Genomic DNA, 17,637 nt, shown 5'->3' on the forward strand with positions numbered 1-17,637 from the left:
CAGCAGGGGGTTATGTGCTGGGGGAGGCAAGGCCGGGGCAGCAGGGGTACGGGCTGGGGGAGGTGGGGCCGGGGAGGCAGGGTTATGTGCTGGGGGAGGCAGGGCCGGAGCAGCAGGGGTATGGGCTGGGGGGAGGCGGGGTCAGGGAGGTGGGGGTACGAGCTGGGGGAGGCAGGGCTGGGGCAGCTGGGGGGAGGTGGGGCCGGGGAGGTGAGGATACAAGCTGCAGGAGGCAGGGTCAGACCAGCAGGGATACGGGCTGGGAGGCAGTGGGGCCGGGCCAGGTCTGGGGGAGGCAAGGCTGGAGTAGCAGGGGTATGGGCTGGGGGGAGGTGGAGCCAGGGCAGGGAGGGGTATGTGCTGGGGAAGGCAGGACCAGGGCAGCAGGGGTATGGGCTGGGGGGAGGTGGAGCCAGGGCAGGGAGGGGTATGTGCTGGGAAGGCAGGGCCAGGGCAGCAGGGGTATGGGCTGGGGGGAGGTGGAGCCAGGGCAGCAAGGATACGGGCTGGGGAGGCAGGGCCAGGGCAGCAGGGGTACGGGCTGGGGAGGCAGGGCCAGGGCAGCAGGGTACGGGCTGGGGGGAGGCAGGGCTGAGGCAGTGGCGTCTGAAATTCCCCGGGGATGGGGGCTAGGGAAATGCTCATGGGCAGGAATAGCCTGAAGTGCTCCTAGGTGCTGAGCAGAGACCTGGGAGCCCTCACAGCTATTCAGTGGAGCTGTCTGCCCGCGTGCAGCCACCGCCCTGGCTTTGCTCAGGCCCATGACTGACTCTGCAATCCAGGAACTCAGCAGTGTGCCAGCCCTGGTTCCTGCAGGTGCCAGGCCATGGGCACGGTGTGCAGGGCAGCATTGCTCAGTACCCAGCCCTGTGCCCAACTAGGGAGCAGCATTGATAGGCTCTGGAAGGAGCCCTGGGCCATGTATGCCAGTGTCTGGGACAATTCAGGCTGGACCATGATCTTCCAAGCCCATGAGTGAATCTGGCCCCGGGATGGACTGTAGGATTCCGTGGATGGGAGGTTTGCTGCAGAACTGTTTGCCAGAGTCTGAGCGTTTATTAAAAACAAAAACCGAGCCCATGTTGTTGGAAGAAACTTTAAACGTGGCAGAAGCATGACCCTTGCGTGTGCCTGCCTGGGTGTGCAGACAGCCTGAAACAGTAGCTTGGAGAGGGCTGAACTGACTCATTTCTATTGATGAGCTTGTGACTCTGGAGCCTAGTGATGACAGTCACATGTCAACACTCATGTATTCACTGATGATCACTTAAAAAAAACACCCCCTTCCCCTGCTAATGTGCTAAATCCACACTGCCCCCCTCCCCTCTGAGCTGCTCCCCAGGTGCCAAAGCCTCCAGCTTCCCCCAACAGCTCCTGTGATGTTGTCTGTGGTCACTAGGAAAATCAGACGTGATGCCACTGAGATGGGGTTGGGGCATAAGCTAACCTGAATGGTTGCTGCTGGGGGAGCTCAGAGGACATGGCCCCTTGGGCTCAGCTCAGAGCAGGGCAGGCAGTGCATTCCCCCAGGAAGCTGTCTGGGCATGGGCCTGCATGCCGGGGACGTGGGATCCTGAATGGTGTGGTTTGTTTTTCAGGATTCCCCGGGCCTCTGGGCAGAGAGGAGAGGCCTCAGTGCCAGCAGCGTGGATCTGTCCTCTCACAGCTCCCTGCTCACCTCCAACTGACCCACCTCCGGGCTCCTCTCTGCAGCCCCTCCTGGCTCCATCTCAGATGCTCCTGCTGCTTGACTGCACCCTGTGGCTCCGGCACCACCTCCAGCACCCTGAACTGCCTGACACTCCAGCTGCTCCCCCGTGGCCCAGAGCTCCAGCCTGCCCTGTCTCAGACACTGCCCCTGGAAGAGGTGTGCCCTTGCGTGGAGTGGGGAGCACCATCCACGAGACAACACAGAGCCTCCCTTTTCCTGCTGCCTGCCTGGGCCTGGTACCTGCCAGGGACTAGCGGCTTTGGGGGCAGCACTTAGAGCATTGCTCAGAGATGAGCTCCAGCAGCGATTACCTGTGGCTTTGGCAATCAGAGCTGAGGGGTGGAGACTTCCCACTCCCTGGGGCTGATGCCAGCCCTTCCCCAGGCAGGGGCTGGCTGAGAGGAGCACCTGGGGTGCTCCAAAACAGACCTGCGGGCTCCTTCACCATCCCCCCGAGGCCTGTCCCTTCAGCTGTGAAGGGCTCACCCCCCTCAGCACTGCCCTCTCCTTAGTTATCAACTGCTCCCCAACCTCAGCACCTCAGCACCACCCAGTGCCCAGGACTGGGGTTCTTCTGATTCAGCTCCCTGGGAACCAGAGAACGAGGCTGGAAGGGTCATGGCAACCCTGCAACCTTCCTGGGCAGTTCACCTATGGGATTCAGCCCAGGCATCCCTAGGAGCTCTGCAAGCCTGGTTCCTGATCTCGCCGTGTTGCCTGTGTCTGCCTTAGCATGGAGAGAGCAGTGCATGGGCACCGGGGGAGCTGGCGGGCTCATTGTTACCCATGATTTACCTCTGATTATGGTACTTTATTTTATTAAATAAAAAATCACTGGTAGGACTGTGGTGAAAGCCTCCAAGCCAGTGGGGAGGGAGGGCTGGCTGCACTCCGGCAAATACAGACAGCGGCTCCTAGCTACAGAGCTCAGTGGCTGAACCAAAGAAAAAGAGTGTTTCGGGTCAGACAAAATGTTTGGTTTTGGAGGGATTTTACCTTACAAAAGTAATAGAAGGGGAGTCAAATTTGAAACAAAAATTTGTTTTGAATCAAAAAATCAAATATTTTAACTGTTTCTGAATTTTTGGATGAAACAATTTGGCAAATTGGACACGAATTTGTGAAATGTTGTGGTCACTCCAAACATATATTATTTGGTGAAAAAAGTTTTGTCTGAAAAATGTCGCCCAGCTCCACTCCTAACTCCCAGGCCTGGCTAGTCACAAGCCCCCACATCCTCCTCTGTGCCAAGCCCCAGGTGCTGGAGACTGACACCTGACTAGCCTGTCTGCAGACTCAACTGGCAGCTGGGCCTGCCATGCTGCCAAGGGAGAAAGAGGTTTGGTCTCACACCAGCCTCTGGCTGCATGCAGATCCCTTGCTCTCAACTGCTGTCTGCATTAAACACATGGGAGGCTGCTGGGGGTGAAATGCCTGGTGGTCTCTCCAGCTTTCCATCCTGAACACCCCAGCTGCAGGCTGTAGAGTTACAAAAGAAACTCGGCATGCAACACTGGATCCAACTGGGGGTGGGAGGTCCACCCAGTCCAGTACCCTGTCTCTGACAGTGGTAGTTGTGGAATACCCTGCCCCAGGGAAAGCTTCCTCCTAACCTTATTAGTTAGAGGTTGGCTTCTGCCATGAAGCATTAGGGTTTATAGTCCTTCCAAAACTCTGGTTGTTTTCGGTATTTATTATTATAACTCTGCATATTGTTGTTACCCAATGAATGCCCATGCCTTTTGTGAATGCTGCTAAATGGGATTTAACAACATCCGGTGACAGTGAATTCCACAGGCTAATTGTGCATTATGGGAAAGAGTGTTTCCTCTTACCGGTTTTGAATTTGCTGTCTTTAAACGTCAGTCACCTTGTTCTTGTGTTAAAAGGTGGATAGAAGCTCCTGATCTCCCCTCTTTGTCCCAGTCCTGGTTTTATAGATTTTGATCATGTTCCCTCTTGTCTATTCTCTAACGTACACAATCCCAATCTTTTCAACTTGTCTCCATATGCGAGCTTGCCTGGTCCCTGATCATTCTCACTGCCCTTTTCTCAGTCCCTCTAGTTCTGTAATATCCTGTATGAAAAGGGGGCCCTGTGCTGGGGAGACTGCCATAGTAATTTATGGTATGGCATTTATGACAGTCCGTTGTGTTCTCCATCGCATGCCTACTGCAGCCAAACACTGTTTGCTTATCTGAGCACAGCTGCACACTGAGCAGAGGTCTCCACTGAGTGGCTCATGGTCATGCCTAGGTTTGTTTCCTGTATTGATACAATTAATTTAGAATCCAGGAACATGTCTGAATAGTTCAAATGGTTCCCTCCTGTGTGTATTATTTTGGATTTTTCAACACTGAATTTCATTTGCCATCTTGCTGCCTGTTCTCGAGCCTGGATGAGTTCCCTGTGACGCTCCTCACGGTCCTCTCCAGTTCTGACTAACCTCGCTGTGTTGCCAGCTCCCCTGATTTTACTGCAAGTCTGATGGTGGTCATTACAAAGCACTGACTCCTGAATCATGGGCGCAGAGGAGCAGCTCAGCTTCCTTTGTTCAAAAGAGGGACGCAGCTGGCCCCTGGGGCTGTGGAAAAGCTCGACAACCTAAAGCCTGAATGTGACCTGAAGGCTCAGAGTCCAGAGAACCCCGATTGGTTACTTCTTTCACACTCTCCTCTTTTGAGCCGCTCTTGGGCCTGACTCGTGAGTTTTGATCATTTGGGGCTGGCAGCACTGGCTCAGCCACTCCCGGGCTGCCATCGTTACCCTAACGAGCACCACGGCCATGTGCTACTAGCACGGCCAGGCCGCGCCTTGGGGAGGCTCACCCCAGGCCAGGCTAGGGACGGGCCTGCCCCGTGGCCAGCCTCGCTCAGGGTGCAGGTGAGGTGAAGCTGGGATGGGGGCGGGGCCTGGGGATGGGGGCGGGGCAATGGGTGGGGGCGGGGCCTGAGGGTGGGGGCGGGGCAATAGGCAGGGAGCACCGCCCCAAAGGGCTGCCCCAGCCCCGCCCCAGGAGGGGACTTTAGTTTTGGGCCCCGCCCCTCGGTCACGCCCCAGGAACAGACCCCGCCCCTGCCAGTGGCCGCGCCCCTCGGCCGCACAGCTCCGCCGTCCCCGATGATGGCCCCTCCCACTGCCATACGCCCCGCCCCTCTGGCACGCCGGCCCCCCCGTACTGATGCGTCGGGTGTGGGCGGGACCGGAAGTATCCGCTTCGCTTCCGGGTCACCGCGTCACAGGTCCACTCTGCCGTTATGCGGGTTACGTCAGACTGCTGGAATCGTCACCGGATTTCCGGGCCGGTGGCCTCAGGCCGAAGAAGTTCCGGGGCGGGCGCGGAGCAGGAAGTGCCAGGTAACGGCCCCTCCCCCCGCGGGGTCCTGCCCGGCCCCGGGCCCCCCTGGCGTTCGTGACCTGTGACCCCTGACCTCAGCGCCCGGACTCCTGGGTCCCCGGCGCCCAGCGCTGCCTGTGGGGCCCCTCCTGGGCCCCGGCTCCGCGGGCCGGGCGGGGAGGCACCCGGCGAGATGGGCTCAGGTGCTGCCCTGCCCCGCCCCAGGCGGGATCGGCCTGCGGAACTCCCCGCTGCAGGGCGCCGCGGCCGGCGGGCGGCCCGTTTACACGGACAAGGAGCGAATCCGGAGTCCCCCGGTCCCGGGTAACGGGGCGGGGGCCGAGCCGGGGCCTCTCCTGCCGTCGCCTTGCGAAGAACTTTCACAGCCGCTGCCCGGGCACGAAGCCAGCCGGCCACGGTCACGTAATGCTGCCAGTAGAGAGACCCCCGCCTACAGATGCCTGCCAGGGTCGGTGTGACCAGTGTAATCACGTCCCTGGGAGCCGAAGTGCGGACCTGACTGGCCGGCCCCTAGGTGGGAGAGCTGATGGTCCCAGCGCTCAGACACAGGAGGAGGAAACCCGCACAGCTGTGCAGTGTCCTTGGCTTGCCCAGTCGCTGCCTTGGGGGCATGGCAGCCTAGACCAGGGGTCAGCAACCTTTCAGAAGTGCTGTGCTGAGTCTCCATTTACTCACTCTGATTTAAGGTTTCACATGCCAGTAATACGTTTTAACGTTTTTCAGAAGATCTCTTTCTATAAGTCTATAATATATAATTAAACTGTTGTATGTAAAGTAAATAAGGTTTTTAAAACGTTTAAGAAGCTTCATCTAAAATTAAATTAAAATGCAGAGCCCCTCGGACTGATGGCCAGGACCCGGGTAGTGACTGTGTCACTGAAAATCAGCTCACGTGCCGCCTTCGGCACACGTGCCATAGGGTGCCTACCCCTGACCTAGATGCTCTCCCCAGAGATGGCGGTTTTGTATCTAGAACCAAAAAAACGAGGAGTCCTTGTGGCACCCTACAGACTAACAAATTTATTTCGACATAAGCTTTCGTGGGCTAGAACCCACTTCATCAGATGCATGGAGTGAAAAATACAGGAGCAGGTATAAATACTTGAAAGGATGGGGGTGATTTACCAAGTGTTAAATCAGTGTAATGAGATAAATCAATTAACAGCAGGATACCAAGGAAGGAGAAATAACTTTTGAAGTGGTAAGTGAGTGGCCCATTACAGACAGTTGACAGGAAGGTGTGAGTAACAGTAGGGGGAAATTAGTATTGGGGAAATTAAGTTCAGGTTTTGTAATGACCCAGCCACTCCCAGTCTTTATTCAGACCTAAATCGACGGTATCTAGTTTGCAAATTAATTCCAGTTCTGCAGCTTCACGCTGGAGTCTGTTTTTATTTTTTTGTTGTTGAAGAATTGCGACTTTGAAGTCTGTTACTGGAGATGCAGTAGACACTTGTTGGCAGCAACACCTTGCAAGAGCACCCACCGCTTACGAGCAACATTTCCCCTGGGAACACTTTCCCTGCTGTGAGTTGTCCACTCGGTAGGTAACAGCAACGTAGCCGCTGCATTAGAGCAACATTTATGACATTGTGATGTCACATCCTCCGCTTACTTGCATCGTTTTTTGGTGGCAACATCAGACAAAATGCCAAGCAGTTTCTCAGTGAAAGAAAATCTAGAGATTATCCACAACTGTTGAGCTCTCGGGGCTCCTCAACACCAAGCTGCAGCCAAGTGGGAGTTGCACAGGTTGGCTGCTGGCAGAATGTGGAAACGTGAGGATAAGCACAAAGACAGACAGTCAAATAGCTGCCGTAAGCGTCGGCATGAAGGGAAAAGCTGCTGATGTCGACTAGTCTGTCTTTATATGGTTCAAGGAAAAGATGGCACAGGGAGTACTACTTGCTGGACCCACAGTCAAGGAAAAACCTCTTCAGTTTGCTGCTTCCCTGGGGTTGAATGATTTTAAGGCAAGTGACGGTCGGTTTATGAGATGGAAGAAATGCTGACTAAACGGGACTTCATTTGAAAGCGCTCTGTGACAGAGGACATGTCAAAAAAATGAAAAGCTGGGAGGAGGGAAAGTGTGCTTGTTGATGCCAATGTGGATGGGAGTGACAGACGCCTGCTGGGTCATTTTGATCGGGAAGTCAAAATGACCCAGATGCTTTCTGATGGATTTCAGTAAACTTCCCTTCAATTGTTAGTTCAGCGAATGCCTGGATGACAGGTGAGATTTTCATCAACTGGCTGAAAAAGTGGGATTATCAGCTTTGCTTGCCGAGCTGTAAAATATGCCCCTTCCTGGCTACCTGCTCTGCACACCCCCAAGGAATGGGTCTCACTAACGTTCAACTCAAATTCTTACCCCCTAAGGCTACATTTTTGATGTAGCCTATGGCTCAAGGTGCGATTAAGAACATGAAGGGACATTACTGATCAAAAATCGCAGACCGGATTATTGTTGCTCCTGCTGCGGACCCCGCACATATGTTCAGACAGGCCTGAAACTTGGAAATGTGCTAGATTGTGTTCATCTTGGTGCTGCCACCTGGCAAGATGTAAAGCTGACAACAATATCCAGTTGTTACAGGAAAGACAAATGTGTTGCACCAGTGGAAGGTGTGCGCGACAAGGGGATTGAAGACTGGCGACCTCCCTGAACAATGTTTCACTTCCAGTCAACATGGAAAAAGAGGACTTAGCAGCTGCTGGGGATGCGGATTTGCTCACGTTTGGAGAGCTACCCGATGAGGAATTACTGAGCTGCAGCTGCTGCAAGGCCAAAGAAACAAGCTTGCATTGATGAAACACATAATTGAGAAGATAATCAAGAGAATGGGGACATCCGACACACTCTGAGCGGTTGAAGGCTTTGCACACACTCTGGCACTTTTCCCAGGTAGTGGGACTTGGTGACAGGGTCTGCAGGACATGGAGTCCCATCTTCAAAACAAAACTGGGTATGTTAATTTGCTCTGATTCTTCTCTGTTCTTTCAGCTGAAGTGAGTGAGTTTGTCTATGCTTAATTAACGTGCAAATTGATCCTCACTGTATAAATGACTCTCTTTGATTTGGAATAATTCTTTTAGGTTATTATTTATGTATTTATTTATTTGCCTAGCAGATGTCCTTATCCAGTGACTTACAATGTGTACAAGGTGTCACAGTTAAGTGCGAGTACAAAAAATGTTTACGGGAGCGGAAGGCTGTTTGTGTCATGGTTGATGTTTGATCTTAAAACAAAAATAAAACTTGCTACTTTTATAAGATTAACTCAGTATTGCTTTCTTGATGCAGTATGACGGGCAGCATGACGTACAGGAGGTATAGTGCAGTAATCCTGTAGCAGCAATACGAAAAAGACATGGCACTGGTACAGCGATGGCTTTGGTGTGCACTGTAGCTGTTTTACAGATTGGAAAATGCAGGCCGCCTTTGGTCAGACAACACTCCCCATAACGGTGCCAGCTGCTTAGAAGCAACATATCAAAAGGGCAACAGTCGGTTGTTGCTAACAAATGTTTTCTGTACAAGTATCTAAGCAGCTATAAGCTCAGGACTTCTGGGTTCTGATCACAGCTCTGGGGCTGTTAATAATCCCCAGGGCTGTGACCTTCCTTCCTTCCTCACCAGCCAGGAAGTCACTGGCACTGTCTGCACCATTTCTACTGCCCGACCCGAGTCACCTCAGTCTCTGCTGACTCTCCAGTCTAGTCCTCAGTTTCTCAGGTGACTCTTCTTGGACTGAATGCAGGGGGTCGGGAGGAGAACAGAGCAGTGCTTGAGCTTCATCCCTGGCTCTTCCAGGCCCTGCCCTCTCTCTTTGCCCCCCCAACTTGTTTGTATTGGCATGTACCCCTCCAAGCCTGCGGTTCCCTTGCATCTAGAGCACACATGGCTCTCCCTCTTCCTGCGGGCTCTCAGGGTTGCACTAAACGCTCTGCTTTTTTCTTTTCTCCCCCTGCAGCAGGCATTGTGGCATTGGCATGGCTCGCATTACCCTGGAGGACCTCAATGGATTGGACGATGAGTCCCTTGATGAAGATGAGGAGCCAATGGATGGGGAAGAACAGAACAGGCTGTTCTCTCATTGGGAAACAGTGGCCAGCACCCACCAAGTGACCCTTCCTCAAGGTGAGAGCAAGGCTGAGTTCCTTCCCCACCCCAACAATTGGACATTCCAAGGTGTTTTTAGTGTCTCAAAGGGAAGCCTTGGCTGAGGTGGAGGCTTCTCCACCTGCAGCTTCTGTGTGGCCCATTCCTGGCTGCTCCGCTGGGAGGACTGACCCTCCAAGGGCAGTGCTCTAAGCCCCATGGCCCAGGAAATATGAAACTAGCAGTTCCTTTGTAGGCTGACAGGGTTTCTATGGCCCGAGAGACTAGCATGCACACAAGGAGCTGAGTCAGGCTCTTCGTTTCGGCAGGTCTAGAACCTGGGCTCTGGGAGCCCTAAGTCTCCACCAAGGGAGACAGATGAAGCAGCACCTCCCTCATCTTGGCAGGTCAGGCCCCCCAGGAAGTCCTGTCGGGATGCCCAAGGCCTGGGTCGCCCAGTTGGCTTGCACCCATTATTTCAGCCAGGAAGTGACCCGGGATGGGTTGTCCAAGCAGCTGTTACGAACCGGGATGTGGGCAGTTGGCTCACGGTCAGAGCAGGAGTCAAGCCAAGAGTCAGCATTGGAGTCGGGTCAAAGCTGGAGCCAGTGGTCAGGAGTGATGGTGTAGGGGCAGGAACCAGAAAAGAGGCGAGGTTCGGGGAGGCTAGTCCTGTATGTCGGCGACAGTCATTCCTCCGTGTCCGCCCTTCTCGGGGCAGGGGAGACCTCGGAAGCGCCTCTGAGCAGGTGTGTGTTTCAGAAGCGCCTAGATCCAGCATCGGGGTTACCACAGAGTGGTACGAGGGGGCGGGAACAGGCCGACCCATTTTCTGGGCTGGGGATGTGTCCAGTCGCAGCCAGGGTGCACACGGACACACGTCCAGCACTTGGTATTCGGGCTGCGTGGTCCCTGATGCTCTGGACTGTGCGTTTCTCCCCGCCCTGCTCGCCGTCCAGGCCCGTTTTCTCCTGTCTGTTTGGTTTTGCAGAGATGGCGGCTCCCATCATGCAGATGACGCAGCACAGACAGATGCGTGAGCCGGTGCCCTATGTCACCCTGCTGCAGCATGAGAAGGTGAGGACCCTTCCTCTGGGCACAGGCAGATTTCACACCCGCAGCCCGTGTCCTGGAAAGTGCGGGGGGTGCCCTGTGTCTCTGTACAGTGGGTCCCTGGCCTTGCAAACAACCACAGCCCAGATCCTGTCCCTGCCCTGGTCCTGCGCCCTCCTGCTGCTACCCCTCGTCTCCAGCCCAGGCCCTCCCGGATCCATAATGCCCTACCAGTGCTTTGCTTCAATCCAGTTGGGGGATCTCACCCCTAAGTGATGCAGTGATCCCCACCCACGCGCTGGTGTGGACAGCTCCCGCCTCTCGCGGAGGTGGAGTTACCATGGTGACGGGAGAGCTCTCTTCACCAGACACGCCCTGCGCTGCACGTCTGTCGTGTTGCCCTGCCGTTGTGTATGCTAACAATGCCCAGTCACAGAGTGAGAGACGGTTCCTGCTCCGCAGAGCTCCGGGTCTAACGGAAGCCAGGACGTAGCAAGTGTGCAAGCAGACAGGAAGAGGGGGAGGGAGATGCTGCGAGCTGGGTAAGATCATCCTGTCACATAGGCTGCTGGGGCTGGACTGGAGGAGCCCAGCTGAGGTAAGGGCACCTTGACATTTGCTCCCTGGCCCATTGGGTCACCTGGTGTTTTAGCCTTTGCCTCTTCCTGTCTCTCTCTGGTGTATGCGAGGGGCATGTTCTTCACGTGTGTCCTGCTCTGAGTAGAGTCTCCCCAGTCCTGCGGACCTGAGTCCCCTGAGCACGGCTGCAGGAATTCTCCTTTCCATGCCCGAGCCCCTGCAGTCTGGCATGTGCCCACGGTCACTTAATTCCTGTTAGTCCTGTCCAGAGACGGCAGGCCCACCCTCCTTGTACTGTTCACTAGCATCGGATGGGGAGTGTTGGACAAGCCCCCAGCCCTGTTCTAGCCCCAGTAGGTGCTCACTCTGGTCCCCTCGTCATCAGAGACCCTTCCAGCAACCTGCTGACCTCCAGCATTGCCTCTGTGCCCGCCTGGGCGTCTCTTTCGGGCTCCTCCCCTCTGCCCCATGCAGGAGAGTGCTGTGTAGTCTCTAGAAGTCAGTGTCACTTCTGGGGGCTTTCCTGTGTGGGTTGCTTGCTAGCTTCCTGACTCCCGCGGAGAGCCCTGGCCTTCGGGCCAGCCAGCCTGCCTCCCCCTCCCCCCCCGAGCAGGGCTCTGCAAGGGGAGCAGTGGCCCCAGCTACCCTCCAGCTCCTTTTGACCACTGAGGGCGCAGCAGGCTGGGACCATGCTCTGTCCTTGGTGCTTCCCCGCTGGTGTCCTGTTCTGCCTGCTGGACTGGCCTGACTTGGGGTCCGTCAGCTTTTCCAGCCCTGCAGAGTGGGGAAGGCTGCCTAAGCCCCTGCTAATCAGGGAGGCTTTTTAGGCCTAGCAACTAGGTCCTAGTTTGTGTAGAGCCACTAGCCCCAGCGGCTCCATGCCTAGCAAATGTGCACCACAGTCCCCAGACTTGCCAGGGCCACAAGTCAGTGCTTAGGGGTTCTCCAAGGTGCCGGCCCCAACTAGAGTGGCCCAGGGCTCGACCCACGGGGCACTGAGGATCTGCAGAGGAGCCAGCACTGCTGACTGCTTCAGTTAACCCCCCGCCAGCTGTACTCTCCTGGACAGAGTTCAATCTCTTCCAGGCCCCGCAGCTCGCAGCCAGGCATGCTCCATCGATAACCAAGGCGAGGGGGAACGTCTGCTCGTCTGTACCAGTAACCACCGCAAGTGTAAACAAAACACCGAGAGCTTCATTCTCCTGACACATCCGTGCCCTGCTGCCCTTCTCTGGCTGTGTAAGGCCCTCTGGCTTCATTCTGGAGCCTCCACCCCTCGTCAGCCTGTCACCATGGCTGCTGTCACAGTGCCCTCCTGAGCACCCTCACATGACCTGAGGTCACTCTTCAGTGGCCTGTCTCAGTTACTTCTTAAATGAACTCCACCCAGGCTTTTCTGTCCACTAATGCCCCTTCACGGAGGTCTCGTGACGTGACATTGACAAGTAAACACTAAGTCTTCCCCCCAAGCCTTCTGCTAGGCACAGCGCCTCTGCCCTGGGCGCTGTCTGCTGCTGGAGAAGATGCCAGGCCTGGCCTGCCTGCTTTGCCTCCTCCCCAGCAGAAAACCCCAGCTGGAAGGGTTCTTCTGTGAGCCACATGCCCAAGCTTGCCAGCTGGATTCTCCCTTCCCCCTGCCCTTTATAGGGGAATCAGCTGATCCTTGCTCACCTGCGCCACCTAGAGTTGGCTGACTCCAAGCCTCTGCCTCTGAATGGGGCAAGGCCCCTCTTCCAGCAGCCCTGCCTCAGTGCCCCTGCCCATAGGCCCGAGGGAACCCAGCACAGGGAGTTAACCTTTTCAAGGTCCGTTGGCATAAGTGGCACTGTGACCCTAGAACCCCTCTGGCCTGACTGAGTTGGGGCAAAGGGCCTAGGACTGTTAAGTCTGGAGATCCAAGAGCCAAGGTGATTCTGTGCCCAGTGTAAGTAGCATTAAAGTCTGTCCAGATGCCCCATCAGCTGGCAGAATTTGCTCACCTAAGTGGCGCAGTGCCCACCATGAGCAGCACTGGGATCTCTAGGGCACTGGCGCCCAAGGCTGAGGCTGAAGTGCATGACCTAGAGTGCTCCTCGTTCCAGCGGGCAGAGTGAGATCCAGCAGCTGATGCTGGAGCCAGACTTCTCTCTAGTCCTTGTCTGATGTCCTTGTCTCAGGCCAGCTGCACTGTGGAGCCCTTGCTGGTCGCCGAGTGCCCCACACAGCTGACAGACCCTGCGCTGCCTCCTCACACAAGGTGGAATCCTGCCGTTCTCCCATAGTCCAGGCCTGACTGTGTTCGGGTCCTGCCAGCCTTCCTGGGGTCGGGCTGTGACCAGTAGTGTTTGTTCCCCACAGCAGGACCGGAGCCTCCCCAGGGAAAAGGGCCATCACCCAGTGAGTGTCTGTGTGCAGATCTCCTGACCTGCCTTAGCCCTGAGATTCACTCTGCCCCCCAGCAGCTCCTGCCTCCCTCCCTCGGTCTGTTCTTAGACCGCCCCAGTACTCTTTGGTTCAGTTTCCCTCCTGGATTCCTCCCTCGCTGCAAACCCAGACAGTGGGTCTCAGGATGGACCTAGCGACTGACACCTGCACTGGCTGCTCGGTGCTGGGAAATGGGGCAGGCTGAAGCTCTTGTCCCCTTTTCCGTACATGCCAGCTGAGCCCTGTGGGCCTGAGCCCCTGGTAATCCTGGAGCAAATGCCACCATGGGGAGCAAACAGAGGGACGTTCAATCGTCACCGCATGCTGCCTCCACAGCAGGCCCAGGCTTTTAACGGGCTGTAATTCAGAACTGGCCCAACTCCAGCCCTGGGAGCTGTTAAATCATGACCAGAGGCTTTTCTAGCTCCTGGGCTTCCTTCAGGAATCGCTGAGTGAGATCCTCTGGCCTGTGCTGTGCAGGGAGGTCTCCGCTGACCTTGAAATCTACAACCTCCAAGTCTATTACTTGTGCAGAAGCCCTAGCCAGTGTGGGCGTGGTCCCCTGGCCCCTCCAGGCTGGGGAGCTGCCAAGAGCCAGCACGGCTGTGCTTTAAGTGCCCGGCTCTGCGTGGTTCGGCTGAGCCCAGCGCTGTTGAGTGGTAATTGAGTCTTGCCATTCCGGCTGCATAGCGGGATGGGCTTTGAGTTCTCTACAACATTGCCTAGTGACCATACTGACCCTCAGCCTAGCACTTCTGAGGCAGGTTTTACCCTCGACCAGGATCTGCTCCACCTGGGTCCTGTTCTGGAAGGTCCGTCTGACTCCTGTAGCTCTCTGTGCTCCTGACCTTCTGCTGCAGCTAGCATCTGTTTCTGAGCCCGGAAGTGGGTGCCAGTGGCTCTGGCCTGGGGTGGGCAGCTTGTCATAGTGCCCAGGCTAGCTGCACCTCTCCCAGCACCCGGTCTCTCCAGGTGGTGGCCGGCTGCTCTCTCCCTCTGGTTGGGGAAGTGTTGGTTTCTCTCACACAGGGCTGACACCCAGCACTGAATCAACAGTGGGCACGTAGCAGGTCTGACTGAGCACGGTCCTGCAGGTCATTCCCTCCGGGCAAGGCCAGTGAGGACTAGCGAGCAGCAGCTCCCCAAAAGCACTTTCAAGCAAACTGATCATAAACACTGAAGCATGTGGCCTGCGGCACTACCGGCCAGGCCAGGCACAGCCTGCTGCCTGCTCCCCACAGCCTCCCCTCCACGAGGGGGTCTCCTCTGGCACTCCAGTTCGCAGCTGGGCAAGACAGGGTTTGCAGCACCTTGGAGATGAGCCCCAGGATCTGTGAAGCTGCAGTGTATCTAGGAAAAGCTGCTGGAGGCAGCTGAATGCCAAGGGTGTCCTGTACCACAGGGTCCCTCGTATGCCTGGCTATAGCTTCTCCTATCTGTTTAGAACAGGGGCTGGAAGTGGGTAGGAAGCCCAGTGCAGCATGCAGAGCGTGTGTCCAGGGAACTTTTACACCCCAGGGTACTCTGGATTACTCCCTAGCCTGACCCCTTACAACCCCCATGTCCTCCAGCAGTGGGACTCCTCAGCTTTAAGGCCCATGCTCCTGGGTGTGCCACCCTGTTGCTTGCATTGGGCCACACGCGCCTGGGATGTGTCCCCCTTCGTTCTGCCAACCGTGCTAGTGGCCAGGGCCCATGGACCAGAGGAGCTTTCTGCCCCCGCCTGGTGACTGGCAGTGACCGTTGGGGTGGGGTGTTGTCAGCAGGCAGCCTCCTGTCCTGTTCTGGGCTCTGACCGACTTGTCTCCCTGCCTGTCTCAGTGCGAGGAGCGGCTGTACCCAGCGGGGAAATGGGCCTGTGTCACCAAGGGGGAGCCGATGTACGAACAGAGCATCTCCATGGGCTTCATGAAACTCATGCACTACATCTGCAAGGAGAACTCCACAGGTGTGTGCTGGCAGGTGTGGGGCAGGGGGAGGCTGGCTCCACCCCTCGGGCGCCCTCTCACTGCCCCCCTGTGCCTGCCTCCCTGCAGGCCGCTACCTGGGCATGACGGTGCCTGTGGTGAACGAGATCTGCCTGAATGAGGAGGGCACCGAGTTGCTGCGGGACGTCACCACTACCTATTACCTCCCAGGGGAGTTCCAGCCTGACCCCCCTCTCCCCACGGACCCTGATATCCGCATCGTGGAGAGACAGCCACTCCGCGTCCTGACCAGGTGAGCCCCTGCCATTGCTGCAGGCCGGGAGAGGGGGAGAGGAACATTTCCTGAGCCCGGGGGGGAACAGCCCCAAGTGAGGAGGAAACGTCTCTATGGGGGAGGAGAAGGGGAGGCATGTTGGTGGCTTGGGGTGTGGAGGGGTTGGATAGGTGGCACACTGGGGGCAGGGGAGCTTGCCAGTTGACTGTTCTCCGGTGGCTGTGGCCACTCCCTTTTGTTCCAGGGTTTTCTATGGGGTGACGACGGAGGAGACGATCCTCCGGGAGATCCACCTTCTCTGGGAGCTGCTGGGCTCCACAGACACCGTGCTGCGGGAAAGCTACATGGTGGCTGCCTATGAGAACCCCAGCGTCCCTCAGCGGCGCAACGAGATCTGGTTCATCCGGCGGGCGGAATGAGGGCAGCGCAGCCTGTGCTGGCCCCGGTTTCGATGGCAGTTCTGGCTGAAGGAGATGAATGCACAGCCTGACGCACTGGTCGCCATAGAGGAGCGCCGCTGCGCTGGACCCGAAGAGACCTGCTCCACACCCAGCCCCAGGAAAACCAGCATGTGCCAAAGGGCTGGCCGGGGTCCCTCCCGCGCCTGCAGGGGGCAGTGTGGCATCGTGCATGGAAAGCAGCGTGCCCAAGTGGGGAGTGTGGCTGGGCACATGGGGACTGGCTGGCCAGGCCGGGTGCTTATGCCTGTTTGTGCCAGGGTGCTGGCCTGGGCTCGAGCTGTCCGTCCTGACTTGTTTGCAGTGGTGGGCCGGGCACCGCTGCCGTGTGTGGCTGTGGTTGAAAGAGGTCCCTTGGGTGATGGCTGGGGTGGCACTTCCTGGGGCACTGAGCATTCCTCCATGTCTTGCCTGCTGCCCCCCCTTGCCAGCAGCAGGGAGGGTTTGTGCTGCAGCCTTGGGGGTGGGCCTTGCCCTGCTCAGAGCAGGGCTGTGGGACTGCATGCCCAGGAACAGCCTGGTGGTGCTCGCAAGCAAAGCTGGGATCCTGTAGTAGGACTCTCCTTCGTATCTGCCCAGCTGCGTGCCCGTGGCGGGCAGCCCCTTCCTGTTGGTCGGCGCGCGCCGCGCTGCTGCTGCTGAGCCTGTGGCCCCGGCCCTGGGCTGAGCAGAGAGGGGCAGCAGCGGGTCACTGTGTGTTGTGTTGTGCATTGATTGGTTGGTTTCACACTCGTGTGCTGCTGGGGGAGGCTGAAATAAATCCAGCTCAAACCAGGGTGTGTGGCAGCTGATTGGCTGGGGATGCTGTGCCCAGACAAGGGCCCCCTCACAGACACAGTGCACCCAATGCTGGGCTCCACGGCCCTGTTAGCTGTGCCCTGCGCAGGTTCTGATCCCACTCCCCGCCGGAGCCAGCATGCACGCAGCCTGCTGCTTGCTCCTGAGTGCAGGGCGTCACCGCAGCTGCTGCTAAGGATGGGCCTGGCTGGTCCCACCAGCTTCAGAGACCTCCTGGACTATGTCTGGAGGGACTGGGTGGACCCTACAGTGTGTGGGGCTGTCCAGCCCATGTGTTCCCTGCCCTGTGCTCCGAGAGATGAGGGCAGCCTGGGCTCTTGCTTCTCTCAAGCAGGCTTGGTAGGAGGGTGCTCACTGCTCGCTCCTTGTCCTTGGTGTCCCTGCCCCAGGAGCCTCCCCGGCCAACCCTGACACACCACCTGAGCTGGCCACATGACATCCAGCTGTACGGCAAATGCAGCAGGGGCGTAGTGACTTACTGACAGGATGAGTTGGCTGAATTCAGTGGAAGGGCTAGATGCAGGGGAAACCAGCCAGCGCCCCATGGTGCACGAGGGGCCCAGACAGGACCTGAGGAGCTCAGTCCATGGGTGACTTGGTCACAGTCTGTAAGTACCTGCATCGGGACCAGAGCTTTGAGGAGGGTTTATACCAGTTGAAGCTAGGCCCATTCAGACTAGAAATACGGTGCAGATGTTTGAGAGCAGGGAAGAAGTTCCCACCAACGGATCCCGGTGGGGGATTCACCATCACTGGGAATATTTAAATCAGCCTGGGCTGTTTTTTCTAAAGCTCTGCTCTAGTTCAGGCAGGAATTCAGCTAGGGAAGGCCGATAGCTGACGCCAGTGGGCCCGTCTGGCCCTGGGATCCACGAGCACGGTCTGGAGCCAGTGTGGAGAATCACGTGGCTGGAGCCTCCCTGCTCCCGCTGGCACTGGAACGGGGCCACAGATCTTGTGAGGCTGAGATAGG

The 17,637-nt window shown here is 57.0% G+C and overlaps 2 protein-coding genes across 8 annotated transcripts in view; both read left to right on the forward strand.

Annotated features, from left to right (window-relative positions):
* The window catches only part of KLC4 (kinesin light chain 4), a 54,862-nt gene extending 52,303 nt beyond the window's left edge, over positions 1-2,559 (forward strand). For all 5 annotated transcript variants that reach the window (XM_050951201.1, XM_050951206.1, XM_050951202.1 and 2 more), the window contains one exon: positions 1,599-2,559. In XM_050951201.1, coding sequence (XP_050807158.1) covers positions 1,599-1,688 — 90 coding nt within the window. In that variant the 3' untranslated portion in view covers positions 1,689-2,559. The remainder of the gene's footprint in view (positions 1-1,598) is intronic.
* Positions 2,560-4,946: 2,387 nt separating this feature from the next.
* Positions 4,947-16,641, forward strand: LOC127049893 (heme-binding protein 1-like). 3 transcript variants are annotated; one of them, XM_050951268.1, is made up of 7 exons: positions 4,947-5,068; positions 6,481-8,035; positions 9,044-9,210; positions 10,163-10,248; positions 15,028-15,154; positions 15,243-15,426; positions 15,653-16,641. In XM_050951268.1, exons 2-7 carry the CDS (start codon positions 8,007-8,009, stop codon positions 15,825-15,827), a joined length of 768 nt encoding a protein of 255 aa, XP_050807225.1. In that variant the 5' UTR covers positions 4,947-5,068; positions 6,481-8,006; the 3' UTR covers positions 15,828-16,641. The 3 variants fall into 3 exon arrangements, with proteins under 3 accessions (XP_050807225.1, XP_050807226.1, XP_050807224.1); XM_050951269.1 differs by lacking the exon at positions 6,481-8,035 and having other exon boundaries at positions 4,948-5,068; XM_050951267.1 differs by lacking the exon at positions 4,947-5,068 and having other exon boundaries at positions 5,319-8,035.
* The last annotated feature ends 996 nt before the right edge of the window (positions 16,642-17,637 follow it).

This window comes from Gopherus flavomarginatus, chromosome 4, assembly GCF_025201925.1.
Source record: "Gopherus flavomarginatus isolate rGopFla2 chromosome 4, rGopFla2.mat.asm, whole genome shotgun sequence".
NCBI classification, from domain to species: domain Eukaryota; kingdom Metazoa; phylum Chordata; order Testudines; family Testudinidae; genus Gopherus; species Gopherus flavomarginatus.